This window comes from Lissotriton helveticus, chromosome 7 (genome assembly GCF_964261635.1).
Source record: "Lissotriton helveticus chromosome 7, aLisHel1.1, whole genome shotgun sequence".
Classification (NCBI taxonomy): domain Eukaryota; kingdom Metazoa; phylum Chordata; class Amphibia; order Caudata; family Salamandridae; genus Lissotriton; species Lissotriton helveticus.
The window spans coordinates 1,321,748,859-1,321,771,002 of record NC_136068.1 but is presented as its reverse complement, the minus strand read 5'-3'; the positions used below and the strand labels follow the sequence as shown (position 1 = coordinate 1,321,771,002).

The 22,144-nt window shown below is 46.7% G+C and overlaps 1 protein-coding gene across 1 annotated transcript in view; it reads right to left on the bottom strand.

The window, feature by feature from the left end:
- The window catches only part of SEC14L1 (SEC14 like lipid binding 1), a 527,341-nt gene that overhangs the window by 4,650 nt on the left and 500,547 nt on the right, over positions 1-22,144 (bottom strand). The window contains exon 16 of the mRNA XM_078654623.1: positions 14,419-14,597. Coding sequence (XP_078510749.1) covers positions 14,419-14,597 — 179 coding nt within the window. The remainder of the gene's footprint in view (positions 1-14,418; positions 14,598-22,144) is intronic.

Genomic DNA, 22,144 nt, shown 5'->3' with positions numbered 1-22,144 from the left:
GGTTGACGTGCCCATGTGGGAGCTACTGGGATCTACTGGGATCAACTTTAGAGACTGTTGTCGGAGCATGCGTACCACTAGTGGAATCAGTGGGAGTGGCAGAAAAGCATACGCAAATCTGCCTAACCAGTTCATCCATATCGCATTGCCCTTGGACAGGGGGTGTAGAAACCTGGCGGTGAAGGTTGGGCATTTTGCGTTTTCCTGTGTCGCAACAGATCTCGGTCTGGTTGGCCCCACATTTGGAAAAATGGTAGAAGAACTTGTGGATGTAGTTCCCATTCGCGAATCTGTTGTGTCTGTCGACTTAACAGATCCGCAATCGGATTGTGAACTCCTGGAAGATGTTCTGCAAGTAGGTGTATGTTTTGCGGAATGGCCCACCTCCAAATGTTCCGTGCGAGCTGGAACAGCTGCAGAGAATGTGTGCCTCCTTGTTTTTGTATGGAATACATGGCTGTCATGTTCGTCCAGATAAGGACAGCCTTGTTTTGTACATGGAGTTGGAATGATTTTAGTGCTAGGAATATTGCTAATAGTTCCAGATGATTGATATGGAGCACTTTCTGTGGAGTGGTCCATTTGCCTGGAGTTGTGTGATTGAGGAGATGGGCTCCCCATCCTGTGAGTGATGCGTCCGTTGTTAGAACTATCTGGAACTGGCTCGATTAATGGCCGCCCCTTGGATAAGTTTGTTGTGTTCCACCACTGCAGAGAGCAGTGTGTGCGGCTGTCCACCAACACCAGATCTGTAAGTTGTCCTTGAGCCTGATTCCACTGATGTGCTAGACATTCCTGTAAGGAACGCTTTTGAAGTCTTGCATTGGTACAATAAAGATCGAAGATGCCATCATGCCTATTAGTTGCATGAACACTCTGGCTGGGAGAGAGTGTTGTGTCTGAAATTTGGCAATGCGAGTCTGTATACTGGCTATCCTGGCTGGATTGGGATATGCTAGAGCCGTACAAATGTTTATTGTGGCCCCTAGTTATTGCTGTATCTGAGCGGGTTGGAGGTGCGACTTGGTGTAGTTGATTGTGAATCCCAAGTCGTTGAGTGTTTGTACGGTTTGATGAGTGTGTTGAGCACACTGATCGGATGATCTGGCTTTTATTAGCCAGACATGAATGTGTTGTCTTCGGAGGTGTGCTGCTACCACTGCCAGGCATTTAGTAAACACTCTGGGTGCGGTGGCTACCCGAATGGAAGGACTTTGAACTGATAATGTTGTCCATCCACCACAAACCTGAGATACTTCCTGTGAGAAGTATGTACGGGAATGTGGAAGTATGCGTCCTTGAGATCTAGTGTGTCAAGGAAGTCTCCTTGTTGGAGCAGTGGAAGCACTTGTTGGAGAGTGCTCATGTGAAAGTGATCCGCGTGTATGTACAGATTGAGGGGTCTGAGATCGAGTATTGGTGTTAGAGTCCCATCCTTTTTGGTGATTAGGAAATATGAAGCAAGGGGACTGGCTCTATAGCTTGCTTTTGAAGCAGCGAGAGTACTTCTTGTTTTAATAGTGTAAGATGTTCTGTGGACATGGGACGCTGCTTGGGTGGAATGTGTGTGTGTGGGGGGGGGGGGCAGCTGTAAGTTCCAGGCAGTAACCATATTAGTTAATCTGTCTTACCCACTTGTCTGTTGTGATGGAATTCCAGACAGGTAGGAACTGTGATAATCTTCCTCTGACCGGAGTGGAATGGCCTGGGGGGAGTGGAGGGAAGTCACTGTTTAGAAGCAGGGGAGGTGCGAGTGTTATTGTTACCTCGTCCTCTTCCTTTGTTGTTATTCCCTCTGTAACCTCCTCTAAAATATCCTGTGTTGGGGGATGTTTGAGTGGTAGTTTTAAATGACGCTGAAGTGGCTGCACTGGTGTTTTTAGAGGCTCCTCTATAAAAGGAGCGACGAAAGGAACCACGTGTTTCTGGAGACTGTAAGGCTTGCATAGACTTTGTAGTCTGTGTCTTTTTTCATTTTTTTTTTTTTTTAGAGTTGCGTCCACAGCCGTCCAAAAAGGTGTTCTTGATTGAACGGCTGATTTAAAATTGTTGTATGGACCTCTTGCTTAAAGCCTGAAATGCGTAGCCAGGCATTACGTCTGCGCAGTACAATTGTATTAATGGATCTTGAAGCAGTGTCTGCTGCGTCAAGTGCACATTTAATTGAGGCATTTGTTAATCAATTTCCCCTCTTGAATGAGGTCATTTGCTTGGGCTTTATATTGGTCTGGCAAATGCTGTTAAAGGGTCTTTAATTGGTCGTAGTGAGCCCTATCATATCTAGCCAGTAGTGTCTGAGTATTAGCTGGCACCAGTGATTGGCCATTTGCGCAGCTACCCTTTTGCCTGATGCTTCTAGCAGTTTGGATTCTTTATCTGGGGGTGGTGCATCCCTTGATGTCTGTGAATTAGCACGCTTTCTAGTATTGGACACTATTAGTGAGTCTAGAGGCAGCTGTCCTTTGATATAGACAGGGTCTTCTGGGGCAGATCTATATTTTTTATCAATTCTAGGATTTAAAATCCTGGCTCTTACCGGATCTTTGAATACTTCAGGGGCATGTTTAATGACCCCTTTGATCATCGGTAAAATTTGTACTGATCTTTGGGACTGTTCAAACGTGTCTCAAAGGAAATCATCCTCTGGTGTGTCTGAGTGCATAGTCACCCCATTGAAAAACCGCAGCCCTATTAATGAGTTGGCCAAAACCAATATTGTCGTCAGGGGGAGATTGTTTTGTTGGGTATGGCTGTGGGCTTGGGATGTTTATTGGGTCTAATGGGTCATTGAAGTCCCAGTCATCCTGCGGTATAGGCTGTGGATCTGTGAACAGGTCCTTAGGGTCGCCCCCACCGCTCTAAATCATCATCATCATTATTTTGTGGTGATGTATGTGGTGGAGAAGTTACAGGCTGTGGTGTAACTGGTTTAGGGAGAGGAAGTGCATTAGAAGGATGTACAGGAGTAGAAGGAGGCATGGGTGAAGTGGCACAGTCCTTTTTAGGAGTATGTCAGTTTTTGCTGTTGGATGGCAGAGCTAGGCATGTCTTGTTTTGGGATCAATGAGGATTTTCTTCTGTTTGGGATCGACAGGATCCGGATGAAACAGTTCCTCTTCATTGATAACCGCTTTCGGCACTTTTTTTCGCGGTTCCTAGCGTGGTTTGTGTTCTTTGTCTGTAGGAGGCGTGATAGAATCCTTCGGCGTTGTTTTCGTTCCGAAGACTTGGGTTTCGGAGCCGGATGGTGATGTTTAGGCTTGGAAGTGTTCTAAGCCGTTTTATCACTAGGCCTGGATGTGTTCGGGCCAGTTTGTCTTTTGGCGCGTACGAAATCGAAACCGATTTTTTGAGCCGAGTGTCCATTTGGCTTCGGGATCGAAGACGCCTGTGGGACCTTCACATGTGGTGTGCTTGGCACCGAGCTACAGGAAGGCTTATATTTTTTCTTCGGAGCTGGGCTCGAAGGCGGGGCTTCTGAAGCATGTTTTCGGTCGCGACTGGGGCCAGCAGGCGAAGTCTTGACCAGTGCCTTTTGCTGTGATGGTGGGGTTGGGGCAGGGGCAGTGATACTCACTCATTGACCAGGAGTGATGGGGTCATCTGAGTCCTCTGCTTCTGACACGATTTAGAGTTCTTCGGAATCTTCTTCTGGGACATCTGGGCCTTCATCGAAGATGTCCACTGGTTCTGGAGCTGATCTCTGCGCCAAGATGTCTCGTCGAGCCCGACCACAGATAGTCTTCTTCGATCGAAAAGAGGCGAAGGCTTGGCAGCGGGATTCGTCTTGTTCCAGTGAGAGAGACAGGTTACAGACCTTATGATGGTCACTGTGTGGGAATTTTGCTCCATACTGGGGGCATTTCTTGAACGGCGTCCTTTCCATGAGCCGTAGGCCCAGCGGCGTCGATAGGCCCCGCGGCCCGGGTCGACGACCAGAATCGAATAGATGAAGGTCACGTCGAAGTTTGAATAGGATTTGAAGAGTTAAAGATGTTTTGCGCGTCGAAAAAGTTATACAATGAAGTTTTCGAGTCGGTGCGCAAAAAGTTGGATCCAAACCCAATGGCGGAAAAAAAACAATCTAAGGATGGAGTCGATGCCCATGCGCACTATCGTCCAAGGGAGGAGTCACCTATCTTGCGACTACAAAGACTTCTTCCAAAACAACAACAAGGTGCAACCATTCGAGTCCAACACCAGATAGCGATCTAATGCAAAGTGTACTATCTGCAGCTCATATGCCTCGAACCGTGTTCTTTTGATGGATACTTCTAACCACAGAATCCTCAACTTATGAATCCATACCAAAGCAGTACTTTCCAAAAAGGTGAAGAGTCTGAGGAGTGCACATTGCATGAGGAAGTCCTACAGAACCATATAGGCAAAAATACCCTCCTGGTAAACCTCAGAATCAAGGCCATTATACTTGGTAAAAAAAAAAAAAAGTGTGGACAAATTCTCATGTAGCAGTTTGACAGATGTCTTACACCCAAACGCTTCCAGTTGGGACAGCAGTAACTGCCTTGGCTCTGTTGATATGAGACTGGAACAAAAGGGGGTGGTGATGGACGGAGCATCTGAACCAATCAAACACTCACACCCAGTCAAAAGATCTGGGTTTAATCCATCACCGTTCTTTAGCCCACTCTGCCACCCCAGTTCAGACATGGCTATATGCAAATCAGTCTGACCCTGTGCCTCATGGGAACAGTTCAGCCCAAACTGCCAAGCCATGCCTTCCCTGGACCGGAAACAAGCTACCGAGGACCGGTTTCTGGCATTACAGCAGTCTTCAGCCCGGCTTGCTTGAATCCAGTGGCAAAGTGAGCAAGGGACTCACGTCTGAGCATACCCTGCCACACTTATGACGGCCAAAAGTAGTACAAAAGGGGGTGGTGATGGACGGAGCATCTGAACCAATCAAACACTCACACCCAGTCAAAAGATCTGGGTTTAATCCATCACCGTTCTTTAGCCCACTCTGCCACCCCAGTTCAGACATGGCTATATGCAAATCAGTCTGACCCTGTGCCTCATGGGAACAGTTCAGCCCGAACTGCCAAGCCATGCCTTCCCTGGACCGGAAACAAGCTACAGAGGATCGGTTTCTGGCATTACAGCCGTCTTCAGCCCGGCTTGCTTGAATCCAGTGGCAAAGTGAGCAAGGGACTCACGTCTGAGCATACCCTGCCACACTTATGACGGCCAAAAGTGGTACAAAAGGGGGTGGTGATGGACGGAGCTCGGTCCATCACCACCCCCTTTTGTACCGCTTTTGGCCGCCATAAGTGTGGCAGGGTATGCTCAGACGTGAGTCCCTTGCTCACTTTGCCACTGGATTCAAGCAAGCCGGGCTGAAGACGGCTGTAATGCCAGAAACCGGTCCTCGGAAGCTTGTTTCCGGTCCAGGGAAGGCATGGCTTGGCAGTTCGGGCTGGACTGTTCCCATGAGGCACAGGGTCAGACTGATTTGCATATGGCCATGTCTGAACTGGGGTGGCAGAGTGGGCTAAAGAACGGTGATGGATTAAATCCAGATCTTTTGACTGGGTGTGAGTGTTTGATTGGTTCAGATGCTCCGTCCATCACCACCCCCTTTTGTACCGAAATGAGACTGGAGGCCCTCAAGAGGCTCATTGGCCACAACATAGCACACCTTGATACACAGGACGACAAAAATCAGCAATGCCCATTTTTGGACCAGCTTCTCTTTCGTTGTCCTGGCAAACCCAATGAAAAACATATTGGTCAGGCGGTGTTTCCTTGTCCTATCAATATAGAAACTTAGCGACCATTTGGGATTCAACCGGTGAAGCCTCTCTACAGGGACACAGCAGAGGAAAAACGCAGGAAGCATGATACACTGCCACACATGTAAGGGGACACCACCTTTGGAAGAACAAAGAAGGCTTATCTGGTAAATGCAGACAGGCAGAAAAGTAACCCTTAACCTTGCCCACAGAAAGGCCTTGGAGAGCCAAAGATTAAGTAAACGCAAGGAACTAGATAATTCAACCTAAAGTGTGTCAGTCTAAAGTAATGGCACGGTTGACAGGAAAATCAAAATGCACACCAGCCTCACGAGACGTTCAGATTGAATTAAAGGGTTAGGTAGCGCCCGCCGCCTGATGAATGATGTTCTTGAGGCTGGAAAGGACTACTCTCACAGCATCAGGGAAAGGGTTGGGCAGAATGTTGGACCTGCTAGTAGGCAAGGCAGCATTAGATGCAATGAATCATTATGCTGTCTTTGAAGTGCTCCAGTACAGAATTTACCTTATCCCCAAACAGCTTTGTTCCATCAAAACGCATGCTCATCAGACAGGTCTGAACATCCTGGAAAACCTGGCCGTCCACATCCAGGCATGCTGCCGGACAACCACACTAGTGCCTATAGCACTGGCAACAGTTTGTGTTGTCAGGCCAGCCCTTAAAACGTACTTGACTGCATTCTGGCCATCCTACAACATTTAAGCGAAAAAACTTCTACAAGATTCTAGGAGAGGGGGCAAAATCTCACTCGCCATACGCCACAAGGCATTAGTATAGCGACCAAAAAGGCATACAGGTACATGCATTAACCATTTTTGCGACAGCAAACTGTGCGATTCGCAAAAATCTGCAGTTTGCACCCGCAAAAAGTGCAATTGCAATGCATCAAGGTTCAAGGCACTGGCAATTTGCGAATTCGCAAATAAATGCGATTTCTCACATTGCGATTGCATTTAAGGAATTGCAATTTGAGATTCCTTAAATGCAGTGCAAGAACCACTTTAAAATAGTGTTTTCGCTAATAGGGGGCGCAAATTACCATGAAGTTGAACTTGATGGGAATTTGCAAGAACTTTGAAAAATGCACTAAAGTACGAGTTACTTACCTTCTGTAACGATGTATCTTGTAGAGACCATTCTAGCCGCAGATTCCGTCACGTAGAATTATCGCCAGGCGTGAGACTGGATCTGGAAATTTTTTTGCCACAGCATCCCTACGAACCGGGGCGACATCACGCGACTCTGCCCAGGCGTCGTCCGCCTATGTGACGTCAGCGAGGTCACATAAGACCCGCCCTGGCGGGCCAACGTCAGTTTTATTCTGATAACTTTTCCGCACCACAAACGGGGAACCACTACATTAAAAACTGAGGAAGCATGGGACCTGTGTGCGAAGAGCAGAAAAATTGTAAAGAAACGGTGAATAACAACACCACCCAGAGTCGTGTCAACACCGCAGAACCCAAAGGCAGGGAAAGAAGAAAGAAGAAGAACAAGCAGAACCCTGCCAGCACATAGACAGCCTCCCATCCCTGTGCCCGAGAGTCAAAGGGATTCAAAAGGGGGTGGTGATGGACAGAGTATCTGAATTAAGCAGAACACTCCTACCCAGTCAAAAGATCAGGGCTTGATCCATCACCGTTTTTTAGCTCACTGCACCATCCCAGTTCAGAACCTGGCTACATGCAAATTAGTCTGACCCTGGCCCAGTGCATCATGGGAACAGGGCAGACCAAGAGAGTCAAAGAACATGCGTAAAAGTCATAGCACACGTAGTAAACCTACCACCCCCATCCTGAGTAAGGAATGGGACCTGTCCCAAGACAGACCGGGACAACAAACGTCCAAGCCACCCCAAAATAGAGGGCAACCACCCAAAAGGGCAAGAAATGGCCAGATGACCCTTAAGCAGAGGATAGCAATGGAAGGAAGGGAGGGGAGGGAGGACAGGGATAGAAAGCAATCCCCCCAAACCTGGAGAAGCCAGAGCAGCAGGGCACTGGAACCGCATCCTACAAAGAACCAAAGCAGGAATGAACCGCACCCAGACGGAGCCACCCATCTAGAATAAAGAAGGCATTCACAGGAGACACAGCCCCCCACCGGGAGGCGAGTACCGAAGACCAACCCAAGGGTCCTCGCAGAATAGGGGAGGAAGGGCGGGCCGTGAAGGAATCTGCGGCTAGAATCGTCTCTACCAGATACATCGTTACCGAAGGTAAGTAACTCGTACATCTGATAGAGACTACTAGCCGCAGATTCCTTCAGGTGGAATAGATAATCTAGCAATACCCCCTGGGAGGAGGGTCTGCAAAAGGACCCCACCAGCCAATACAGAACAGAGGGCCCCACAGGGGACCAGATCTGTGGACCAGGTAAAACCTCGCCCCTGCCAGGCAATGGGAACCCCCACAAGCAGAACCCTACCGACCCCAAGGGCATGTAGGAGGGAAAAGAAGGCTTAAGAGGCCCGTACACTCACAGCAGAGGAACCAAGGGCAAGGTCGGAAAGGCCGAAGCACCCGACTCCCCCACAAGGCAAAATAGCTTCCACCCAATGCCAAGACAGGAAGAGCGGAAGAAGAAGCCCAGAGGGCCCAAGGAAATGAGGGAAAAGAAGGCAAACCCACTCCAGATGGACAGCAACCTGCCAGCCAGAACAGCGCTGGCAGTCAAAAGCCGCCAAAAGCAAGAACAGCCCGAGGCCCCAGGAAGGCCAAGTAGGCGGAGCCTGGCAAGGGAGAACACAGGATCATCCCAGACCACAGGACAAGAGCAGGGAGAGGAGGAGATGCCCGGCTTCGCACACGACTTCAGGAAGCAAAAGCAACCTACCTAAATGCTATGGAGAACAGGCCCCCAAAGGCGACCAGAACCCCCTAGCAGAGCGCAAGCCATATGACAACTACCACTACCCCACATAGGGTACGTTAAGTCCCAAGATATGGGAACCCTCTCTGGAAGAACTTCCGCAGCAGAGGAAAAAACAAAAGAGCCACGGGGAAAAACCACCCCCGCAGAAGGCTTGACAAGCAGCCCAAGCAAAGCAGAAGGCCTTATCTCAGGGCCAAGTCTGCACAACAACTCTTGCAGAACACACACACAATCAACAAAAGGGCCGTCCAGCAGCCAACAATGCCAAAGTCCCATGGAATGACGCAAACGGCCAGAAAACACACTCCACAGCCAGAACAACCGGCCTAAAAAGGCCCAGAATCAACCCAACTCAGGAGTCACTGAGGAGGGGATGGAGGAGGAGGAGGAGAAGGCGGAGGAGGAGGACGGAGTCCTGCCAAGAGCCTTTGGATGGCGGAGTCGGACGGGGCATGGAACAACAGGCTGCCATCAAACGGAAGGTCGATGAGTCGCTCCTGAATATTCTCAGGGAATACTCCGTCCCGTAGCCAAGCATGGTGACGGAGAGCGACTGAGGAGGCCATTGGCCCGGACCAGCACCTCTGAGATGTCCAAAGCGGAGCGGAGGATAAACGCTGCAAGCTCCCGGCCATCCAACGCATGATGCCGTAAGTAAACCTGACCAGACTCCTGGAACGCTGCGGATCCCAGAGACTCAGCCGAGTCCCACAAACAGGAGGAGGCCCTAGCCAGCACACACAAGGTGTTAAGGGCCCGCAGGGCAGCGCTGGTCGAGGCGAACATGTTGCGCCCCCAAGAGTCCAGCCAGCGGGCCTCTCGGGACGGCAGAGTCAACAGTGGCGGCAGGGAGGGCTAAGCAGTCCGCAAAAGGGGCCTGGCGGCTGAGGGGTGAAGGGAAAGAAACGCCAGGTCACGCGGTGCCGGGAGGTGCCGGTGCAGAAGATGCTGAGGCACCGGGTCCCCCGAGGCAGGACACCTCCAAGCCCCCGTCAAGGAAGAAAGGAGCGAACCTTCAAAGGGAAGTAAGATTTCCCTCCCACCAGAGCCCTGGTGGAGGACCTCCAATAGATGGTCCGCCAGAGAGTGAGCCACCTGGTCACCCATGCGCAGGATTCCCACAGCCGTGGACACTGCGTGAGCGAAGGCTGTACCCACCTCCGTAGGGCCCCGCGGTGGAGAAAGCAGCTCCTCCGTGGGCGACGGCTGCAAACTAAGGCGGCCGTACCCGAGGCCAAGCAGGACGGGCCGGGGCCAGACCTGGAAGTCAGAAGGAGCCGAAGAATGAGGGACCTGCCGCTCTTCCGATGAACACCTCTGCCTCAGGAAGGGCGGGGAGCATCCCGGCGATGCCGGTGAAACGATACCATACTTCGACCAGTCTCCAGGGAGGACGACACCAACATACAGCCTGCCTCCGGAGAAGAAGGAGAGTCCGAAGACGAATCTGCGGTACGACCCCTGCGCGGAGCCGTCGAGTCCGCTGCCTGAGGTAAGAACGTCAACACCATCCGGCGTCACCGGACAAGGTTCCTCCAAGTCACCCTGCAGCGGAGACTGGAGTGGAGCTGGAGCTGCTCCGGTCCCGGGGCGGCGCCGGAATGACGCCGACATGACCTGCGCTAAGGCAGCCACCTGCGTGGGGGAACGAGACGGGCCTGGGGAGTGACACGAAGCCCTCCGCCAGCCGCGGACCAGAATGAGGCGAAGATTGCTCGGCAACCCATGTAGCGGTACCAGGGACGAAGTAAGGACCGGATCCACGTTACACGCGGAAAAGGACAAAACTGACGTAGACGCGCCGGGGCGGGTCTAATGTGACCTCGCTGATGTCACGTACGTGGACGATGCGTGGGCGGAGTCACGCGATGTCGCCCCGACCCCTGGCACGCAGGGATGCTGCGGCAAAAAAGTTTCAGTCACATGCCTGGGGATAATTCTATGTGAAGAAATCTGCGGCTAGTAGTCTCTATCAGATGTGCATTTTTCAAAGTTGTAGGTTACACACACACACATGCCCTTGAGGCATGTATGTGCGCAATATGTGCGCACAGAGCAATTTCAGGGTACATGCAAATTGAGCATGCAATCTGCGGTTCATTCCTATGGGCCTCTAGGCCCATAGCAATGAATGGGAAGGCATTCCTTAATTTCGACTCGCAATTTGCGAGTCGCAATTAAGGAATATTTAGGAATCGCTATTTTAATAGCGATTCCTACATGCATAGGCTTTTGAGAGTCCTTAATTGTGATTCCTTAATATTTGCAATTAAGGACTCGCAAAAGCTTTTCTTGATGCATATGACTGTTAATGCGTCCAACTGATGAAGAGCCAATGAAGCAGAAAAAAACAGCCCAGGCATCAATTCACTTGACTGCATATTGTGGTAGCTGAACAAAATGCATGTGAGTTGTCCCTGCTAGCAGACGACTGAATCACCAGACTTTCCAGAGTGGGATATTGTGTCAGAAAGGATGGGTTCTAAGGAGCGGGCCGATAAGTAATCAGGCAACTCAATGGTGGAATAGGACAAGGCTTGGACCAAGATGCAGACACATTACCAGCTGAGTCTCTGAACGGCAGGAAGGCAGCAAAAGTGGAAGGACAAGGCTGTAAAATATTTGTATGCAGACTGGCTTTGTTATCAACCGTAGGTAGATTAAACAAAACCATTAAAATAGGGTCCAAGGGATATATATTTTAAAGACCCACACCTGATTTTATCCCCAGCAACAACTGAATGTATAACACAAGAAACACAGGGGGTCTAACAGCCAAAATGAGAGGCTATACTGTCGATACTGAGTCAACAAGATCTCAAAATATCTTTATCGCACACACATAACGTATTAATAAGAAAAAAATGAGGAAAAAAGGCTCACACTACATGCATAGAGGAGACCGGTACATCATTGATTATTCGTAAATGGCTGATTAATCCACAACAAATTGTAAAGGGTTTCCATCAAATTAGACTCAATGATCAGTCCTATCATTTGGCCAAACCCATGTGCAAATGAGGCTGGTCTCCTGATCAGTGGGACACTCAGCTCCGCACCTTATTGTTGTATCAGGATTTGGTCCACCAGATGCACGAACCGTCCATGATGATTGATCTTTTGATGGTAAAGTAAAGAAAAATAGTGCAACAAACAAGAAGTGATTTAAAATAGGATGGAATGTCCTCCTTCTAAATACTTTATTCTGCGGACCAGACACGCCTCCTAATTAAAAAATATAGAACAGTGCAAGAAGAGACAGTAACAAATATCTGTCTACATAAGGGCCAACATGTTTCTGCCTGTGAGGCCTCCCCCAAGTCTCAGATGAGAGCTTGAGGTACCGACGGAAAGTGCGGGGCCTCTTAGTACCTGAGCAGTGTCCAGGTGAGGTGAGGTCTGTTGCCCTACCATAAAGTATTTCACAGTAACCATTGTGAATCGGAGGGTTAATGTCCATGGTTGCTACAGGTTGTACCATTTCCAACCAGTTTTATTATAATTTGTTCTTGGTGATGGTGGTGATTTCTTTATTCCACTAGTAGGAGTGCAACTATCATACGAGCAGAGGCCCTGACGAATGCCATGGGATTAAATACCCGTTAGGCAGAAACATGTTGGCCCTTATGTAGACAGATATTTGTTACTGTCTCTTCTTGCACTGTTCTATATTTTTTAATTAGGAGGCGTGTCTGGTCCGCAGAATAAAGTATTTAGAAGGAGGACATTCCATCCTATTTTAAATCACTTCTTGTTTGTTGCACTATTTTTCTTTACTTTACCATCAAAAGATCAGTCATCATGGACGGTTCGTGCATCTGGTGGACCAAATCCTGATACAACAATAAGGTGCGGAGCTGAGTGTCCCACTGATCAGGGGACCAGCCTCATTTGCACATGGGTTTGGCCAAATGATAGGACTGATCATTGAGTCTAATTTGATGGAAACCCTTTACAATTTGTTGTGGATTAATCAGCCATTTACGAATAATCTATGATGTACCGGTCTCCTCTATGCATGTAGTGTGAGCCTTTTTTCCTCATTTTTTTCTTATTAATACGTTATGTGTGTGCGATAAAGATATTTTGAGATCTTGTTGACTCAGTATCGACATCAACCGTAGGTACCCAACAGTCCAAGACCTCCACAGCCCTGCCAATGTCACTGCAAAAGATACGCTCTTCTCTCTGGATATTCTCAAGAAAAAGCTGTTACCCTTTGCAAGTGAGGTGCCAAGGCCCCTAGCATGCTGAGTCCAAATATAGTCCATCGTCTGCACAATAGGCAAAAAAACTGATCATAGGATTCCTGATTCCAAGGGACTTGCTTGAAGCCTTTACTGGTGTCAGAGTCAAAAATACATTCCAGTGTCCTGTATTACCGGCATTGTGACACAGGAATTGTTGGGGAGTCATTCATAACCGTAGACTGGATTTTTGTAATCTCGTACTGAAACTTAGACCGGGAAGGCTCCAAAGTTAGCTTCTTATCACATTGGAACCAGTGTGGAGCCGAAGGACAGGGCAATTTGAGCTGGGGCTGGCACTCATCTAGGAATAAGTGGAGGACCTGATGCAAGCGGTCGAAGTGCAGGTAAGTACCTGCTGGCAGAGCCAGATTTGGAGGCCCCATCTGATTCATAGGGCATTAACCTGCTCCAGAGGAACAGGAAACACAAAAAACAACAGCAGCACAGCATCCCTAGAGGCCTCAATTTAATGTGGCATAGATGATGGCCTGGGAATTTTGGGCGCTACTTCACCAGGACCAGAAGCAAGTCCAAGCTTGATGACACAGGCCTTTGGAGAGCGGACAGCATGACCTCTATCCAGAGGAGCAGCTACGGGGAAGAGGGTGAACCCTGTTTTGACTTCTTGCACTTCCACCATGACTTGCCTCTCCCCTTTGCCTTCCACTTACCAGACGATGGAGAAGGATACCAGGACTGCAAATGCCTCCAGGACTTTAAGTGTGACCAGTAAGTCTTCTTAGGTTCTGTCACAGACCGCTTGGCCTCCCCTCTCCCTGAAGATCTTACTGTGCGTCATGGAGAAGTTGTTGCCCAACTTTGACTCATGCTTGGTGTCAAGGCACCAAAGAAAGAAATCATGCGACTGTGTGACCAACATCTGCATATGGAGGTCATGGCATAGCTTGAAACTTGTTGTCTTCTAAGGGGAAATCTATCTGGCACACTGTTTCCTGGATTTTGGGAGTCCGTAACTACACTTAAAAGATGAAAGCAGCACTCTGGATTTACATTGAAGTGCACGAAAAAAGAAAACATTTTAATGCATGGGGGTTGGTGCCTATAAGTGGTTCATTGTCATCAAATCTGCAGGCAGTGAAGAGAGTTTGATGTCCGTACATGTCAGCACGGGGGCGCTGATGCCAGTCTCTGGATCCAGTACAGTGGCTCGGATGATTCACAAAGAGAGGTATCTGCGATTAGAAGTATGTGACAGAAACCCTCAAAATGCAGTAGATTGGACATTACTCTTCCATGCTAACACAATTGTATCATCTGAATTAGCCATATGCATTAGTTTAGTTTTCTCATGGAATAACAGCGAGTAAGTGCCTTCCAAGACAGGCGAATACTCCATGAAAGTATGACCTAGTAAAGTCAGGAGGGGTGTGATTTTAAATGTCAAAATCACAATATAGCATGATGGTCCTAGGTTCTGCGCAAACCTTTGCTCATCAGCCTATAAATCAAAGTAAGCAACATGGAGCAACCACAGGAAAACATACACCACTCTCTCTACCTGAAATCTTCTGATCCAATGACTTCTGTGTAGTACATGACTTTGCACTTGTGGGATGAAACTTGAAGTGAGGCCAAAACATCATCCACTCGTGGTAGGTTGGTGGTAGCGCAAGCAGGCATACTATGGAACTTCCACTGTAGAATGTAGTACCCAGGCCATCGTGTGACATGGGAACCCTGGAAGAAGCATTGACAAAATCCACAAGTCAAACAAACGGGAATATATATTAGACACACTATGTATCAATTTATTTAAAAAAAACTGTTCCTGTGGAGGTAAAATGGAACCTTTATTTTAACTTGCTCTCCCCTGAGGCGGAAGCCGGGGGACCTCTTTTCTATCCCTGAAATCGTTTTTAAACATTGTACCTGTACTGACTGTGGTTACTGTTCGCTCATAGGGCGTTAACCTTGGAGGTGTATTTGTAAATACATCATTGGTGGTTAAAAACTTAGTTTACCTTCTGGAATTTAACGCGCGCTGCATTGCGCGACAGCAGAGCATTTACCTCAGCGCTGCCCTTTCGGTCGCGGTCACGTGACTACTCGTGACTCATCCGCCATCTTGAGCAGGGAAGGGCTGCGCTCCAGTCTATCGAGCGCTCCCGCCCCCTGTGCATATTTAAGGGACGTCTTTTCACAACCACGGTAAAACCTTTATTTTAACTTGCTCTCCCCTGAGGCGGAAGCCGGGGGACCTCTTTTCTATCCCTGAAATCGTTTTTAAACATTGTACCTGTACTGACTGTGGTTACTGTTCGCTCATAGGGCGTTAACCTTGGAGGTGTATTTGTAAATACATCATTGGTGGTTAAAAACTTAGTTTACCTTCTGGAATTTAACGCGCGCTGCATTGCGCGACAGCAGAGCATTTACCTCAGCGCTGCCCTTTCGGTCGCGGTCACGTGACTACTCGTGACTCATCCGCCATCTTGAGCAGGGAAGGGCTGCGCTCCAGTCTATCGAACGCTCCCTCCCTTCCCGCCTTTTTTCATGCATAAAATCGAAGGTACTTCCCGTCCGCGCAGCGGGCGCGCCGGCGGCGCGCCGGAGGCGCGCCAGAGGCAAGCCCGTCTGCGCCCGTCCGCGCCGGGACCGGGCCCAGGGCCACACATCCTGCCAAAAATTTATCGGCAAGTATCTTAACTTACTCCAGACTTGATCTACTTGCCTTATGTCTACCTGACACGTCCAAATGTCTAAAAAGGAACCTCTTAGATATTCATAAAGACACGACCATCGCTTGTCCTCACTGCTTCTACTCCATCCCCCTTCTTCCTCCCCTTCAAACTATGGGCACTCCAATCAACTATGATACAGGTGATACCACTTCTATAGCTCTTATCAATGCCCGTTCTCTTGGCAAGCACAGGCAGGAAATATTTGATCTTATTACTGACTACTCTCTCGACATTTTGTTCATCACGGAAACGTGGACAGATGAATCCTCACAGCCAGATCTGGTCATCGCTGTGCCACCAGGATTTAAGGCCTACTGTCAGGATAGGCCCAAACAAAGAGGGGGTGGGCTGGCCATAATTGCCAGAGACACATACCCTGTTAAAACAACCATCATTCCTTCCACCGCCTGTGAGGCCATGCAATTTTCTATCAACATCTCCCCCTCATTCAACTTTAAGGGAATGTTAATATATCGGCCCCCGGGATCAAAAACTACTTTTCTGTCCAGCTTAAACTCTATAATGGAATCTGTAGCCACAGAAACCAGTTTCACAGTTCTCGGTGACCTCAATTTTCACTTGGATCTTGATCACTTAGCTGATTCGGTTGCCCTCACCTCTGACCTAGGCAATCTAGGGTTAAAACAGCTTGTCATGTCCTCCACACACCAAGCGGGCCACATTCTGGACCCGATCTTTTCCAATTTAGAAGGACTCCAAATCACCAACATTCTGCCCATGCAGTGGACAGATCACTTTGCAATCTTTGCGAACATTGCTACTCGCAATGATTATAATAACAATTCCCATTCGGTTCCTAAATTACCGTTTAAAGACTGGAAAAATATAAATCTAGGAAATTTCAAGTCTATACTTATACAAACTTGTCCAGAGTTCGTTGCCGACCCCAATATAGCTCTCCAGCAATTATATGACTGGATTGGTCAGGCATCCCACCAATCAGCCCCTTCCAAGGAACATTCTAGCAACCGAGCTAAACCCTCCGCTCCTTGGTACAATGACAAACTTAGGACACAAAAACAGATAAACCGCAGCAAGGAGAGAACCTGGAGGAAAGACTATGATGATGTCAGTAAGTCTGCCTATAGGGAAGCTGTTGCCCTATATAAAAACATGATAGCGCAAGCCAAAAGAGAATATTATACTGACCAAATTGAGCAGGCCAGGAATTCTAGTAAACAACTATTCTCCATTACCAAAGCTTTATCAGGTAACTCCCCTGACCTCACGCCTCCCCCGTCACAATCTCTGTGTGACGCTCTTGCATCTTTTTTCTACACCAAAGTAGATGACATCTACCAAGCATTTTCTTCCAAAACACTTCCGGTTGTCACATCTTCCGTCACCTCCTCCTTAGCTAATGTCTTTCCGTGCTTTCAATCAGTTACCCAGGAGCAAATAAAAAACACACTTCTGACCATTAAATCAGGTTCACCCCTCGACCCTTGCCCCCTATCTGTTCTCAGACCAGCTTTAGAAGTTATCCTACCAGCTCTCACACAGGTCTGCAATCTGATACTGCGGTCAGGCCAATACCCTAATTCGCTCAAAAACACGCTACTAAAGCCTCTGTTAAAAAAACCTTCGCTCGATAAAAATGAGCTGAAAAATTACCGACCAATTGCCAGTTTACCGTTCATTGCTAAGACCATCGAAAAGATCATGAACACCCAGATCTCTGAGTTCGTCGAGGTTCACCAGCTCCTGGACGATACGCAGTTTGGGTTCCGAAAATTTCACGGGACCGAGACCGCCCTGATTAAAGCCGCGGATGACATTAGGGAGATTAGGGACCAAGGTGGCACTGCCATATTGGTGCTGCTAGACCTATCAGCGGCTTTTGACACGGTCGACCACAACATCTTGGTCGACCGTGTCCAAGGATTTGGCATCTGTCACTCGGCCAAAAACCTAATAGCCTCCTTCCTTGCCAATAGAACGCAGGCGGTCATCCTAGGACCCTTTCAATCAGCACAACTCTCCGCCCCCTGTGGTGTCCCTCAAGGCTCATCCCTTAGTCCGACACTTTTTAACATCTATGTGTCGGACCTAGCTAAGACCATCAAAGCTCATGGGATGAGCCTTACCTCGTACGCCGACGACACCCAACTAGTGTTGGCGATCAAGGGTGACGGAGAGCAAGTAGCTGAAAAATTTAAAGAAAGGGCTCCTAGACATAGGAGACTGGATGGAAACCAATTGCTTAAAGCTAAACTCAGAGAAAACTGAGGTGCTCATTTTCGGTCCATTGTCCCCAGCCTGGTCCACCAGTTGGTGGCCAGAGACCTTTGGTACCCCTCCCACACCGACCTCGAAGGTCAGGAATCTGGGGGTTATCTTCGATGATGGACTGAATTTCATGGATCATGCCAATAAGACAGCATCCACAGCGCACCTAAAACTAAAAATGATTCGCAAAATTCGTCCTTTTCTACCCGAATCTGCGATTAAGACACTGGTCTCGGCTCTTGTTCTCTCATCCCTGGATTACTGTAACGGTTTATTTCTCAACGCGCAATCTCGAGTCACCACAAAACTTCAAACTATACAGAATGCAGCAGCCCGTCTCATTACCGGCAAAACAAAGTTCGAACCTATTGCCCAAAACATAAAAGACCTTCACTGGCTGACTGTACAAAAAAGGATCCACTTCAAGGCTCTCTGTATAGTCTTCAAATCAGTTAATAATCAAGGACCATATTTTTTGAGAGACAAATTGCAACTTTACAAACCGACAAGAGCTTTACGCTCAGCCACTCTTAATCAACTGTCTGTCCCACGCACCAAAACAGTGTCCTGGGGAGACCGTCGCTTTCTGGTGGCGGCCCCCAGACTTTGGAACACCTTGCCTCTTAACATCAGACGAAGTACTACGCTGTTTCAGTTGCGTAAACTCTTGAAAACCTGGCTGTTCTCTCATTAACCATGTTCAACTTTCATTCTGTTCATTCTTCTCTCCTACTTCTTCAATAATGGTTTTCAGCGCCTTGACGCCTAAGGGTATAAGTAGCGCTTTACAAGTGTCAAAAATAAATAAAATAAATAAATAAATAAATAAATAAATAAGTTAGAAAACAGTATCTGGAGAGACTAAAGTTCAAAGGAGGTAAGTAGGGATGGAGTAATCTAATGAGTGACATCAAAATAGAATAAAAAATAAAAAACAGCTAAGGGATCTGAAGAACATTGACAAGTTGAGATTACATAAAGTGGACAGAAACTGAAGTGTCCAGAGGGTATACATTGGTCCAGAAATGTGGCAAAGTAGGAACTGTCTGTTACATAGAAGAGTAGCCGTGTTGGTGCACTGCCAGTCTCATTTCTCCCCAAGTATCAGCAAGCACAAAGTATATGGTCAACATGAAACTAAAATTACTGTAAGGGTGTGGGCCAATGGGGGATGAACTAATTGTTACAGCTAATCTGTTAGCTTAAATACAAGAAACCTGGACCTCCAACAAAAAAATCAATGCTAAACCCCATGATGTGTCTATGGTTTAATTTTCTTTTAGATCATTTTTATTTCACAACCATCAAACAGGAAAGCCTAGTAAATATAACACTTAATATGAAGGTTCATTCATCACTAAAGAAAAGAACATATTGTCTGCAGATATTTGCTCTTATAATTTATACCACTATCAACAGTATTTTTGGTAAAAATTCTAGCAATTTTGCCTATATTATGACTCTACATACAACAATTCGATTGAGTGCTATTATATATTCAAATACGAATATTGTGAAAAGACATAAAAAAAGAAAACAATGGAAAAGAGTTGGTAATACTGAATGAGATGAAAAAAATTATCACCTGCAACTAAATTTCCCCAGAGTTGGTTACTTTCATACACACAGAGAACAGAGATAAAACTATCACAACATATAATCCAGCCCCACAGGAAGGGACAAAAGCAATCTTCTACACCTAAATACTTTCATCACAGATTCACAAAAAGATTTCCTTAACATTATCATTGCAAGCAAACTATCAGGATTGCCTTTAGATGAAGCACCTCCAATTTTCTCTAAAGAAATCCATTGCACTACATGTGCAGGAGAGGTAGCTCGAAGCTTACTAAAAAAGTTCTCTGAACTAGATTCGTTCCCACCTGAGCTGAAAACCTACTGCATTACACCACTCTGCAAACCAAAAAACCATGACCCATCTGACCTAACAAACTACAATCTAAATATCGAATAGTCCATGCCTAGGAAAAATGTTTTAAAGGGAGGCGTTTACTAAAATGGTCAAGTTTATAGATGAAAATGACAGTGTCAGACCAGTAATCAAAGTAGATAAGAACAGAATGGTTGCCCTACTGATTCTGGATCTATCAATGGCTTTTGACACAGTCAACCACCATATACTACTACCAAGACTATCATCTCAGAATACATGAAAATGCTCTTAAATGGATTGCCTCTTACCTCGAGACAAAGTGTAGTATATCTACCAACTTTCACATCAGCTCCTCATACCCAACATTGGTAGCTACGTCCCTAAGCATTCTATCATATCTCCTCTGTTATTCAGCATCTACCTTCCCCTTTACCATACCGGATTGCATCATTTAGCCTCACCTATTACAGCTATGCATGTGAGACAATTCATTCCAAAAATGGATGGCCCAGAACACCAATACAACTTAAACCTTGACAACTGTCTACTCATCCTCCATGCATTTATAGTGCAAAATCACTCAAAGCCCAAAACAGCAAAGACAGAGATCATAGCCTGCAGACAATGATTAAAAAACATACCTGCCTTCTGCAATATGGCCCAAAGAACTCAAGGTCTACCCAACATCAGGAGTTGATCCGTTTCTTAGGGTGTGAAAGACTAACAGGGGTAACTACAAATTCCAAGGTATCCTTGATACCATGCCAAGGTCACTAACAGCACCCTCTAGGCAATGAAAACACTATGTTGCATTTTCCCACAAATTAGATACCAACAAAAGTGACACACTATCCTTACACTCAATCTTCAAGCTTGATTATGCTAAGAGCTTATACCTTGGTGCCCCAGTTTCATCATATGCAAAATACAACTCATTCAAAATGCTGCAAGACTCCTTCTCTGCTTTCGCTCAAGAGAACACACGTCTCCAGTCCTGCAATTAACTCAACCGGTTACGTCTAACTAGAAGAGCAATGTTCCAGGCACTTTCCATTCTATGCAGAATATACTGAGGAAAATGACCAGTATATATATGTACAGGTGAAATTCAAGCAATACAAACAAAACAGAACACTAAACTACAAGTTTGCACCACGGATCTACGCAACATCGAAATATAAGGAATGCATAGGAGGCACTGACTTCTCGATACAAGCCACCAAGCTCTGGAAGTCACCCCAGCCAAGAATTGATACATTTAAGAGGATATACACTTTAGAAACGAGTTGAAAACATGGCTATTTCCAAGATAACTACATTATCCCACAATCTTGTGATAAAACCCAGCACAATAATCTTGCACCTTAAAGTACAATCCACAGATATGGAACTAACACTATACTTTCTATGTTCAATAAATAATGAAGAACTGACCTACATCTATCATTGATTGTTTATAGTAATGTAAATTCATATATAAACCTCCTGGCCAACACTAATATTAATACCATATTTTTAGCAGTCAGTCAACTGTAGTAAACACAGATTGCATAATATGTCTACCAATACTGAGTCACACTTTTACTCTCACTTAGAGCAAGACTGCTACATATCTTGTCTATCACTGTTAGAAAATGGGATACTGGTTAAGGAGGGCGAAACTTTACTCATGCAGAAACCGCAATCCTAGTCAGGTTGAAGTCACAAGCAAAACTCAAATTAACCTGTGCTCGACCAGCCGGTAGCTTGGCATAGATCAGTCAGGCTTGACTTAAAGGCATTGTGTAAAGCATTTATACAGCAACAGTAATAAAGTGAAAACACAACATAGGAAAAAGTCCACAGCAATTTAGAAAAATACTGCACACAACTGCAGGACCATACATGGGAGGACAGTATAAAGTCCATCCAGCAGATCTCTCCACCATTTATCCCTTTCATCTATGGCTGCTCCGAAATATACTTTTTCAACAAATATCTCACTGTACCAAAGCCGGGCCTCCCCCAGCAAATGGGGGAAGGTATGGGACTCATGGCATGCACATGGAGAATAATGTGAGTCCCCCTCCGGAGGGTGATTGTAGCTCAACTACCTAGTTCAGGCTTTTCCAACGAGCAACTCATGAGCTACTGGTAGCTCGCAAGCTACCTGTAAGTAGCTCTCCTATGTGAAGCCCAGCCTACTTAATCAGAAGATTGTGCTTGGCTGAATTTATATATATACGAGATGAAAATGTGTGTATTTTGAGAACCTATAACCCCATGTTTGAAGAAAAATAGTTGAATTTACAAAATATATTTAAAGTTGATGTTTGCATGATAATTCATGTGAGAGTGGAGAGACTTATTTGCTTGGTGCCAAGAGTATTGCAGCTATGGCTGGTATGTGTGAGACCCAT